Raw genomic sequence first — 12,880 nt, 5'->3', positions numbered from 1 at the left:
CATCAATGTCCTGATATTATCTTCCCTGTTATTTTCTAGTTTTTATGTGTTAATTTTATCATTTCTATATTTTCAAAGTTTATAATATTTCCATTCAGTTCTGAAATAATAATCATAATAACCTTCACTTTCCTTTATGTCTTAGTTCTGTATCAAGCTAAATTCACTGAATACTGCCATGTCTTGTCCATTCATATCTAATTGGGTTAAAGTTCATTTTCTGCTGGTCTATTGAAGAAGGAAATCACATTCCTTAAGTTCTTTCATGTTAAAAAAAAAGTTAGTTACATTCACTCCAAATTAAACTCTGGCTGGACATAACATTCTCAGGCCGCAATGTTTTCCTCAAGGATTTTGGAAGCACAGCTCCATTGTTATCTAGCATTGCTGTGGAAAGACAAAGGTGAGCTGAGTTTTTTCTTCTCTTGAATAGGTTCATGGAACATTTTTCCTTTTCCTGGATTTCTAATTCTTTGTCTTTGAAAATCAGAAACTTTACTGGGATATAACTCACCATTGATTGTCTTGAGTTAATTTTTCTGGGAACATAATCTGCTTTTCAATCTGTATAATCATGGAAAGTTTTATTAAAATTTTTATTGAAATATTTTCTTCTCTTCTGCCGTTTTGGTTCTCTTCCTTGGTGATGCCAGTTGTCTTATATTCGATCTCTTTTAAAAAGTCTTTCTAGTTGACGCGTTCTTGTCCTTAATGCTCCTTATCATGTTTTAAGCAATGTTTATTTTCTTTGTACTATTTCTGAAAGGCCCTTTGGTTTTGTAGAATATTTTTTCCCATCCACTCTTTTCTCCTAAATTCTTATATCTGTATTTTGAGATCATATTATTTAGATAAAATTGTTTCACTAAATTATAAAGTCTTTTTCATCTGTTCTGTGAAAATAGTTTTTAAAATTATGTAATTGTAATTTGTTTTTATATTACCTTTCTGTTTTCTTTTCTTGTGAAATCTTTGTTTACATCCTCTATTGATTCCTCTTTAATTATTACTCAGTATTGAACGAGGTGAGCTGTCCTCAGAATGAATGTTTGCTGGCCTTTCACATGGAGGAATTCCCTTCCTGGCCTAGAATCATGTGTGTGAACTGCTCTTTTAAAAGCCTTATTCTTCTCCATTATTTGATCCTGGTGACTTTGAAGCTACAGAATTTTTCCCATCCATCCTGACCCATCTGCAACAATGGCTTATCTTTGTGACTCATCCAGCCACGCCAGCTGATCCTGGGTTCAAAACTAGAACCAAAGAGTATTTGTTGCCAGGGAGGTGTTTCTGGATCCAAATATGTGAACAAAAGCTTCATTCCAGAGATGATGTATGGGCTCACAATTTAGTTCTTTTTTCATTAATGGAGTATTTTCAAATGTTTCAAACGTTTCGTATTTTACTAAGTGGATACTGCTAGTCTACCCTACCAAAGGCTTTGCTTTAGCAAAAATTTGTTCTTTAAAATTCTCACAGGATTAAATGCATACATGAATAAATTTTAGGACAGATCCAGAATTGTCACCTTGATATAAATTTTGTTATTCTGTTTCTGTGTGTATTGGGTTTATTTTACTAAATAAATTGTGATTAGCAATTTTTTTTTATGCCAAAACTATTTAGCCCCATGGGCTTTTTACTACCTGATGGATTTGTTTCCTGACCCCTTGAAATCCAGCTTCATTGAAGAAAATGAAGTGTTTTCTGGAGGAGAGTTTAATTTTACACTTTGAGTGCTTGGGGTGGGACCAAACTTTGGTGAGTGTCAACTGATAGGTGGTGTAGATGGCCATGAGGTAGCGTAGGTGCTCAAATGCCTGCAAAGCAGGAGAAAATGTGGGCAGATGGTGGAAAAGATGATAGACATGAAATTGGGAAGTCAGTTAACAAAGATGAAGTCTTCCAATCGGCAAATTTGGTAAGAACTTTAGAAGACGGTGTATGGTGAGGTAAAGTCTAATATGCCCACAATTCTTTCTTTTAACAACAAAAACTAAGAAAAGGAGTCATGTTAGAAAGAAGACAGGCTTTGGGTGCCTGGGTGGCTCAGTTGGTTAGCCAACTGCCTTCAGCTAAGGTCATAGTCCTAGAGTCCTGGGATCCAGTCCCGCATCAGGCTCTCTGCTCGGTGTGGAGTCTACTCCCTCTGACCCTCCCCTCCTCATGCTCTTTCTTTCTCTCCCAAATGAATAAATAAAATCTTTTAAAAATATGTATTTAAAAAAAGAAAGAAAGAAGACAAGCTTTGACTGCCTAGAGGATTAGTAGGAGAAAAAGTACTTACTTGTGTGTAACTTCTGTAATTGTCAGTAAGGCACAGTAGTGAAGAGAAACTCAAGTGTTTTATCTCTTAGTTAAAGGTAAAATACTCTAGCGACTGAAGGAATCTTTTGAGATGTTGTCATTTGTCATGGTAACCATAGATTTCAGAGGTTCCATTCTGGAATGGGTGCGGTTCCTGCCTAGGAAGTACTGACATGCCCAAGTGACTGTTAATGCTCACCTGTCGCTTGAAGAGGGAAGCTTCTGGTTCATTCATTACCAGCACTGAAAGGTAGTTTTGCAAACCACCAGCCCAATAGAAGGTGGGTAGTGAGTATGAATAAAAGTTCACAGAAAGGGAAAACTGATCAATAAATATTAAGAGATGCTTAAGCTGCCTTGAAGTCCTCAAAATGCAAACCAATGAAATACCATTTCACAACAAACAAGTAAAAATAAAATGTAAGATATAATTCATATTCTATAAAATTCATTTTTTAAAAGTGTACAATTCAATAGTTTTAAAATATGTTTTAAATAGAGTCGAGCAACCATCCAAACTATCTAATTTTAGAATATTTTCATCACTCCCAAGTGAAACCCTGTGCCCATTGGCAATTATTCATTGTCTCCTTCCTCCAGCATCTGCCAGTCACCAATCTATTTTTTGTCTCCATGGATTTGCCCATTCTGCACACTTCATGTAAATGGAATTACATAATATATAGCCTTTTGTGGCTGCCTTCACTCACTCAGCACAGTGGTTTCGAAATACATCCATGTTGCAGCACGTGTCGGTGCTGCCTTCCTTCGTGTGGCTACGATTCCATGGCATGGATCTGCCACACTTTGCTTATCCATTTATCGGTTACTGTACACTTGGGTTCTTTTGTCCTTTGTGGCTATGATGACTAACACTGTTATGAACATTTATGTACAAGGTTTTGGGTGAGCATGTTTTTATTTCTTTTCTGAGAAGAAGAGTTGCTGGTTCATATGGTAACTTTATTTTTAATGTTTTGAAGAACTACAAATTGCTTTCCAAGATGGCTTCACCATTTCAGAATCTCATCAGAATGTCTGAGGGCTTCAGTTTCCCCATATGCTTGCGAACAACTGATATTGTCATTTTTATTACTATTATTATAGCCTTCCTAGTGGGTGTGAAGTGGTATCTTGTTGGAATTTTGATTCATATCTCCCTAACAACAGATGATGGTTGGCATGTTTTTTTTTTTCTACTAATTAGCCATTTGTGTGTCTTCTTTGGAGATAAGTCTACTTATGACCTCTGCTTATTTTTAAATTGATTACTTACCTTTTTATTGTTGAGTTATAAGTGCTTTTTCATGTACTCTGTGTACTAGACACTTACCAGATATGTGATTTGCAAATATTTTCTCCCATTCTGTGAATTCTTTTTTCTTTAAAAGATTTGATTTATTTATTTGACAGAGAGAGAGAGGGAGTGAGAGAGGGAACACAACCAGGGGGAGTGGGAGAGGGAGAAGCAGGCTTCCCGCTGAGCAGGGAGCCTGATGCAGGGTTAGGTCCTGGGACTCAGGGATCATGACCTGAGCTGAAGGCAGATGCTGCTTAATGACTGAGCACCTAGGCACCCCATTCTGTGAATTATTGATAGTAACCTTTGAAGCATGACAGTTTCTAATTTTGATAAATTCCAATTTATCTATTTTCTCTTGTTGATTGTGTTTTTGATGTCTCATCTCAGAAAAACTTGCTTAAACCAACTTCACTAAGTTTAAACCTATGTTTTCTTCTAAGAGTTTTATGATTTAGGTCTTACATTTAGGTTCTTTCTGAGTTTTGAGTTAATTTTAGTATATGATGTAAAAATAGGAGCTTAACTTCATTCTTTTGTATATCTATTTATTGCTGCCATTTCTTAAAAAGACCATTTTTCCCCTATTGGATGGTCTTGACATTGTTATTGAAATAAATTGACTAAAATGGTAAGGGTTCATTTCTGGATACAGTTCTATCCCACTGATCTATATGTCTATCCTATGTCAGTATTACACTATCTTGATTACCGTAGCTTTTTATTTAATTTTATTATCAATTAATTTATTTATTTTAAAGATTTTATTTATTTATTTGACAGAAAGAGACACAGCGAGAGAGGGAACACAAGCAGGGGGGAGTGGGAGAGGAAGAAGCAGGCTTCCTGGTCCTGTTCTAAGTTTTTGTCATATGCACACAAACAAAATCCTAACTGAGACCCTGGGGTCATGACCTGAGCCAAAGGCAGATGCTTAACCCACTGAGCCACCCAGGTGCCCCAACTATGGCTTTTTAGTAAGCTTTAACGTCACTCACTCTGAGTCCTCCAACTTTGACCTCTTTTTTCAAGATTGTCTTGAGCATGCTGGGTCCCTTCCATTTCTGTATGTATTTCAGGATCAACTTGTCAGTTCCTACAGTGAATACAGTGGGGATTTTGGTAAGGATTACCTCAAGTTGGGGAATGTTGCCATCTTAATGATATTACGTTCTGATACATGAACAGGGGATGTCTTTCCATTTATTTATCTGCCATTGTTTTGTGGTTTTCAGTCTACAAGTCTTGTATTTCTCCCATTAAATTCACACCTAAATGTTTATTCTTTTTAATGTGATTCTGAAATTGACTTGTCTTCGTTTTATTTTTGGATTGTTCACTGCTAATGTGTAAAAATATAAGTGATTTTTATATACAAGATCTTTTTTATCTGCAAGTGGGAATAGTTTTGCTTCTTTCTTTCCACTTTGAATGCTTTTCTTTTCTTGCCTAATTATCTTGGTGAGAAGCTCCCATACCATGTTGACCTTGTAGATGTGGATGGAAGTAGTGAAGGATTTCAATCTTTTACCACTAAGTATGGTATCAGCTGTGGGTTTTCCTAGATTCTTTTTATTAGGTCGAGGAAGTTCCCTTTTATTCCTAGTTGTTCAGTGTTTTTAACACGGATGAAGTGGTGTTAAGTTTTGTCAAATGTTTTTTTGTGTTGATTGAGGTGCTCATAAGGTTATTGTTTTTTATTATATTAACATGGCATTTTGCCTTGATTTTTGGATGACAAATCAATATTGTCTTTACAAAATAAGTTCTGCTTGATCGTGGAATATAATCCTTTTTATATGCTGCTAGATTCTACTAGCTACTGCTAGATTGCTACTTTTTTGTTGAGGAATTTTTACATCTCTATTCATAAAAGTTATTGATCTATAGTTTTCTTGAGATGCCTTTGCCTGGTTTTGGTGTCAAAGTAATGCTGGGCTCATAGAATGAATTGGGCAATGTTGAGTCCTTTTTTTTTTTTTTTTTTTGAGAAGGGTTTCTAAAGAATTGACAATGATTTATCTTTAAATACTTGGTAGAGTTCACCAGTAAAGCCATCTGGTCCTGAGGATTTTTTTTTTTTGGTAGGAGGGTTTTGATTACTAATTTAGTCTCTTGTTAAAATTCTATTCAATTATTTTCTACTTTTTGAGAAGTTTTGATGATATGTATCTCTCTAGAAATCTGTCCCTTTCATCTATGTTATTTAATTTGTTGTCATACAACTGTTCAGCATATGCTCTTATAATCCTTTCAATTTCTGTAAGGTTAGTAGTAATGTCCTCTCACCATTTATTTTAGTCATCTGAGTTTCTTTCTTTTGTCTTGGGCAATATAGCAAAAGGTTTATCAATTGATAATCAATTATCAATTTATCAGTTGCTATCTTTTCAAATAACAAAGTTTTGGTTTCAATTAGTTTCTCTTCCCCTCCCAACCCCAACTCTTTTTCCTTCATGTTCAGCCTAAGCTTTATTGTTTTTTTCTTTCTGCTAGTTTGGATTAGTTTACTTTTTTCTTACTCTGGTTTTTAAGGTACAAAGTTAAGTTGTTGATTTGATATCCCTTTGCTTTAACATAGGTATTTACTCATATAAATATAGCCATTCACACTGAAGGAGCTTGAGTCAGGTAATGATGAGCCCTGTGAATGGTATTTTTAGGGGGATAACAAACAAGGCAAAGAGTGATGGCTCCTTGGAGGATTTGGGGGAAGCTATAAACCTATGCCTCCATTGCTAGTGAGTCTAGGTTGCTGATTTTCATAGCTACTGCGGTTTTGAGGTTGATTTTCAGCGTTTTTTTTTTTTTTTTTTTTTTTTTAAATAAACACTCCTTAGATGATTGCAAGCCTTTGACAGTTCCCCAAATTCTGGAAAAAAAGTTGATTTTGACAATTTTGCCTGTGTTCTTGTTGCTTTTATGGAGGAACAGAGTTTTAGAAGTCCTTCGTCCACCCTTATAAAAGTACTTGCACTGCCTTATTTTCAATAGGAAAAAAATGTTGGAAAAGATTTCTTGCAGTAAAGAGAATAGACAAATAAATTGCGATCTCTTCATACAATGGTGTTCAGCAGTTAAAATAATGTAACTAAGATTATGTATCCATACATGAATAGTTATAAAAAACAAGGTGAAGAATGATACCTACAATACAATAATATTTATATAATTAAAACACACACTGAATAATATTTTTGATGGGTGCATATATTGAGAGCAAATTGTTCCTAAAAACATTGGCTGGGAGGATAAATACCATATGCATGATAGTGATGGGGAATAGGATTGGAATGAAGAAAAAAAATAAGACCAACTTTTTCCATAATATTTTCTTTATTTTATTAAAGAAGACATGTGAGTGTACGCTGTATTACTTTTTGTGCTTTTTTTCTATGTAAAAGTTAGGAAGAAAGAAAAAGTCATAATGGATTGGATTCTTCTGTTGTCTGGGAATTCATTTAACTCTGATTTTTTGTAATCTATGGGTTTAGAGAAAACAAAAGACAACAGTAAGATAAATAACTGTTGAACCACAATTGTGTCTGTAATAAAATGATTTTGAAATGGCTTTCAAATCTGGAATGCCAAATTCTGTTTTTCATTTTGCTTTTAAATAATTATAAGTTCAAGCCAGACAGAAAAATGTGAATCGTTGGATTTCTTTCTTTCTAAAAATTTCCATAGCCTGTCTCTGCTCCAGCCAAGGAGAAGAAACTTTGGCGTTGCTTCTCTTTTCCCCGTAGTGTAATCTGTAACCCCTTCGTAACCATCAAAGGTGGGAAGGGAGCAGCTTGACAATCACAACCTCTTGAAAGAACATAGCATCTCTCTTCCAGAGATTTCTGACATTCGATCAATGATGTGGGAGCCCAAATATCACCTGTTTTACAAGTAGGAAGTGGAAGAATCTGAATTTCCATGATACAAAGACGATTTTCTTACATGATTATTTGATGAGGTTAAAGGTGAAAAGCCAACCACAAGCCTATCTCCTTCAGGCCTGGGAATTCAGAGAAAAAGTGGAAATGTTCCCATTACGCTATGGAGCCACTAGGTGTCACCAAAGATAAAATTTGTAGCCACGAGCGATTACAGCTGCACCAGCAAGAGGCCAGTGAGACTCACCTTGTTAGTGGAGAAAACAAATTATACTTCTAGGTGAGAAAATGGAAAGAGGCCGCTCTTCAGCCCAGTATACCCAAATGGTTTTAGACCCTCTCTTTCATATCTGTGTGTGGACTCATTTGGGTTGGTGTAAGCTTTTAGCAGAAAAATAACTCCATGGGCTCGCAACTCAACAATTATGTTATATGATGACTGTTAATAAAACGAGGTTAGGGGCGCCTGGGTGGCTCAGTGGGTTAAAGCCTCTGCCTTCGGCTCGGGTCGTGATCCCAGGGTCCTGGGATCGAGCCCCGCATCGGGCTCTCTGCTCGGTGGGGAGCCTGCTTCCTCCTCTATCTCTCTCTGCTTGCCTCTCTGCATACTTGTGATCTCGGTCTGTCAAATAAATAAATAAAAAATCTTAAAAAAAATTTAAAAAAAATAAATAAAATAAAACGAGGTTAAAATTCCAAGCTTCAAGTGCTGGAGTTCCTCCTGGGAATTGTGTCTAAAATTTCAACAGCAGCCCCCAGGTGGTATGAGGCAGATCCATCAAATTCTCTTTAGACAAGAGACATGAGATAAAGATTTTTCTTTTTCAAATCCACTTCTACTGTTTGCTTTGATTTTTTTCCCCCTCCTACGTCTTTATTCTGAAAACCATAACTGGCAAGCAGTACGGATTCAATGCATATTTGTGGAAGGAATCGTAGGAATCGAGGGAAGAAAACTGTTTATTTAGCGCCTCTCTAAGCCCTGGTCTCTGCAACTTTCTTATATTCCTGTGTTACATAATATTCCTGAAAAATCCCGTGAGGTAGTTATTGTCACTGTTGCTTTATACAAGCAATGCTCATGGGATATATAATCGCAGATGATCTTCTCTTTTATTCTCATTGTTCCTCCAAACACTATTCAAAAGAAAAGCTCTTTCTCTGCTTTTGAATAAAGCTGCACTGTGACATTTCTGATCTCTTATATAATCTCTTTACTATCACAGCTTAGTGGTTAAAACTGCCCCATTTCATGTAATAACTTATTTCAATCCTAATCACAGCTTTCTTCTCCCCCAGACTATGGCTGGTGTTGGTCGGGCCACCTCCAAGAGGGGTATAGTGTGCTTCTTCTCTTTCTCACTGAACTCCTCCGTGACCCCGTAATGTGGCTTGGGCAGGGTGGGGAAACAGGGAGCTGAGGAGGGCAGTCGAGTTTCTCTCTTGGAGAAGTGCTTTGGAGGTATTCAGAGGCTCCTCCTAGAAACAGCTGACCGCACTTCCCAAGATGTAAGCTAAGCATTTCCTTCGGGTTGGCCATTCTCCCTCAGTTTTTTAGAGACTTGATATTCTTTAACATACTTTAAATATTTCATTTATATACTTTTCTTTCCTTTAATGTATTAAATGCTATGGCATTTTCTCCTGTAATAATAGAACTTCCAAATTTTAGCTAAGCACATGGCTGCTTGGAATAAGGACTACATTTCCCAGCCTCCTTTATCATGGTCCATGTACAGATTCTTGGAGCCATCTGTAAATTTAGAGACTCTCTTTGTCTTTTTTTCCTGTTTCCTACTGTCGGCATGATAATTGCAGACTGGACAATGAGGTGGAAGCCCTGTGCTGAGTGAGGGCTTTGATGGTCACAGAACTGACTTAGCAGCCTTGCTCAGTGTATCCCGGGACTGTATTCATAAACACATATATTCTAATCTTCTGTTCTAAGTTTTTGTCATATGCACACAAACAAAATCCTAACTGAGAAAAATATACAGTGAAGTGAGATTTAGTTTGAGGAAAGCTTTTGCTAATAAATAAAGTCACCAACTGAACAATGAAAGTGTTTTCCTAATTTGCAGGTAAAAGGTAGAGAAAATTTTCCTAGTTTTAAAATTATTCTTTCATAAACCTCACTTAAACCTTTGGTGTCACTACTGATTATCTGTTTGACAAAATAAATGAATAAATAACAGGCATTATTACTGAAAGACATTTTAAACAACCAATCATACTTAGACTTATGGCTTATTTTTCCAAAGTAACACTTTCGTGTTTGTAATTTTATATTACACATTTGTTGTAACGTGGATTTCTTAGAAAATTGTTCATAGATCTTATGGTAAAATGCATTTTGACACTATTTCATGGTGAGTCTCAAGAGAACAGCCGAGGAACAAGAGAACCATCACTTTTTGGGTTGAATGGCGGACATCTAACAGAGCAGGAAGGCAGTGGGGAAGGGAGGGGGAGGAGAGGGAGAAGAGACATTGGTTTCTTATTAATGAAAACTTTAAAAAGTCTTACCCATCCTATGTTTACAGACTTTCCCAAAGAAACCTCTTTGTTTTCTCCCTCCATGTTCCCCCCTTTTTTCCTCTTTATTTTCCTTTTATTTAATTATTTATTTACTTTTTCGGGGGGGGGGCATGTTTCAAAATAGAAAGGACATGGTTTGGATGAGCAGGGAGTAGTCTGATTCTTTTATTCCCTAACATTTAATTATAGGAATGGCAAATATATGAAGCTAAAAATAATGCCTAGTGGAAAACCATACCTAATGGAAAATCAACAGGAACGCAGCCCATTGGCACTGTTCGTGGCATGAACATTATAGTTTAGTCCCGTTGTATTTGTTATTTTATTTAGTTATTTCAGACTTTTCTTTTAATTAATAGGAAAATTTCTTTAAGACTACAACAGATAATTATGCAAGTTTTGGTAGATCAAAACAAAACAAAACAAATAAGCAAAGAAAACCTTTCCACCTTCACACTGAAGAAAATTCCCCAAACAATAGGCCTTAATTTGAAGGAGGGGGGGCTAGTTATATAGCATTTTCATTTAGACATGGTGATTCTTAGGACAGATTATTGAACTTAGAATGAAATTCTTGTACTGGGAAATGGGGAAAAAAAAGCGAAGTTGTCAACACTTACAACACAGTTTACTGCATCCCATTGTATAGCAGTTGGAGAAGTGTTGTGAAGGGACTCAGGATTCCATGCAAGTCTTTAAATATGAAAAATCAATGATATTCTTGGGACCAGGTGTTTATTTTTAAAAGACTCTTTGTAAAATGTAGGGCACAGAACACTATATAATATTTTTTTGGCCTTTTATACTACCAAATTTCAGAAGTAGATAGAAAACATAGAAACTCATTTACATTCAATAAAAACAAAGAATGACCTCAAAAACAGGATCTACTTAAACACCGGGAACCGTTGTTGTTTTCCTGAGCATTAAAGGAGTGAAAACACAGAAGAATACTTTGATGGGATTATAAGTATAAAAACATAGAGACTAAAGATTCATCAGTGAGAAAAGGAAACATTATTACTTTCATAGTCCCCTTTTACTATGAGAAGACAGACAATAAACAAGTAAATGAATACAAAATGTAGCATGCCATATAGTTATAAGTGTTACAAGTTAAAACAAAGTTAAAAGAGGGGCAGAGATTTGGGACATAAGAGGAGTGAGTGTAATTTACAAAGTACTATGGGTAGCAGATGTTTCGGTGAGAAAGTGATGTTGAGGCAACGGCCATGCATCTACCTGGCCAAGGGGCATTCCAGGGGAGGAAAGAGCAGGCATAAATGCTCTAAAGCCAGATCATGCTTGCACGTCCCGAAGACCATCTGGGAGACCACTGCAGCAGGACGTAAGTGAGATGGGGTCAAGCATTGGAAGAGGTAATAGGGCGATGTCATTAGGCTGGTAGAGAGATCTCACCATCACTGTGCGTGAGAAGAGAAGCCACTGGGAGCTTTGGGCAGAGGGAGGACACGTTTTGACATACCGTTCTGAGGCTATTTTGAGAATAGTCTGACGTCAAAGCACAGCGGGTGGTCGTAATCATTTAGGCAAGAGGTGGTGGTGCTGGGCCAGAGTGGAAGCAGCGCGCGTCGGAACACGGGGCTTCTATGGCAGCTGATGGATTCGATGTGGAGGGTGAGAGAAAGTCCCAAGCGAACAGAAGGATGGACGTGCCATTCTGTAGAATAAGGAAGCCAGAGGTGGAGGGGAGAAGGAAAGGAGATCAATTTTTATACAGTGATTAGGCAGACGTTCTTGTAAAGATTCTGAGCAGATAGTTGGATCTGAGAAATTAGTTTTATGATCAGGATGCATCACAAGTCTCTGGAGATGGTATGGATTAGACCACAAACAATACAGGCAAAGCTGGTTATTCGGGGGAGAAAAGTTAGAACTTAAACCCACACAGGACAGCAAAAGAAATATAAGTTAGATTAAAGAGATAAATGTCTCAAAACATAAGAGCAGAAAATATGAGCAAATTTCTGACCTCTGAATAGAAAAAAGATCTGAGTGTAAAAATCGTGGGAAAAATCAAAAGGGAAAGTATCGATAGATTTGGCACCTATGGATTTGAAATATCAAAAACATAAACTGTGAATAACACACTTGGAGGAAATGTATCGTAGGTATGACAAGCATAGGTCGATAGTCTTGTCCCTTGACAGATCAGTGTTCAGAGGACTAAGATCCAGTATAAAAAAAGCCAAAGGTCATGAAGATACAATTTACTGAAAAAGAGAAGGCCAAGAAAGATATTCTAAGTGCTCAAACTGACCAGTAATCAAAATGATGAAAATCACACCAAGTGCTCTCCCTCCCTTCTTTTTTTTGCTATCAAGACATGTGTTCCCAGCAGCACTGCAGGGGACTACAAAATGGTGCTGCGGTCATAAGCTGTCACGCAGTGCTGAGGGGACACATTTGGACCTTCCTGTCACTAAATTAGGTGACATAAATCTAAACCCTTGGAAGAGTTCTTACCTTGTGACACCACAATCACACTTACAAAGATCTAAAAGAGATAGAGACTCATTCAAAACCTTGTCTACAAAGGTCTTCCTCCTAGTGTTATTTATATAGTGAAACACAGGAATAATGTAAGTATCAACAGAAGAAAAATGGTTACCTTGATTGTGAGGCAGACCTAAAATCAAAGAATACCATGCAGCTATTGGAATTTTGTTTTGGAGAATTCTTAAAGATGGGGAAACTCTAAAAATGTAATTTTTAGTAAATAAAATCAGAATACAAAGGTATGTCATGAATCTAATTACATAAACATTAGAGGAATGATATGTAAGGCAAAATAGCTCCCCATATAAAAATTAATGGGCACTTAATATACATA

At 36.6% G+C, this 12,880-nt stretch overlaps 1 protein-coding gene across 1 annotated transcript in view; it reads right to left on the bottom strand.

Moving 5' to 3' along the window:
• LOC111150628 (maestro heat like repeat family member 9) overlaps window positions 1–12,880 on the bottom strand; it is a 158,161-nt gene that overhangs the window by 103,134 nt on the left and 42,147 nt on the right. The window contains exon 3 of the mRNA XM_022508117.1: window positions 1,647–1,820. Coding sequence (XP_022363825.1) covers window positions 1,647–1,820 — 174 coding nt within the window. The remainder of the gene's footprint in view (window positions 1–1,646; window positions 1,821–12,880) is intronic.

The sequence above is a fragment of the Enhydra lutris genome, unplaced genomic scaffold (genome assembly GCF_002288905.1).
Source record: "Enhydra lutris kenyoni isolate GAN:26980312 unplaced genomic scaffold, ASM228890v2 scaffoldscaffold24, whole genome shotgun sequence".
Classification (NCBI taxonomy): Eukaryota; Metazoa; Chordata; class Mammalia; order Carnivora; family Mustelidae; genus Enhydra; species Enhydra lutris.
This window is presented reverse-complemented; position numbering and strand designations above follow the sequence as displayed.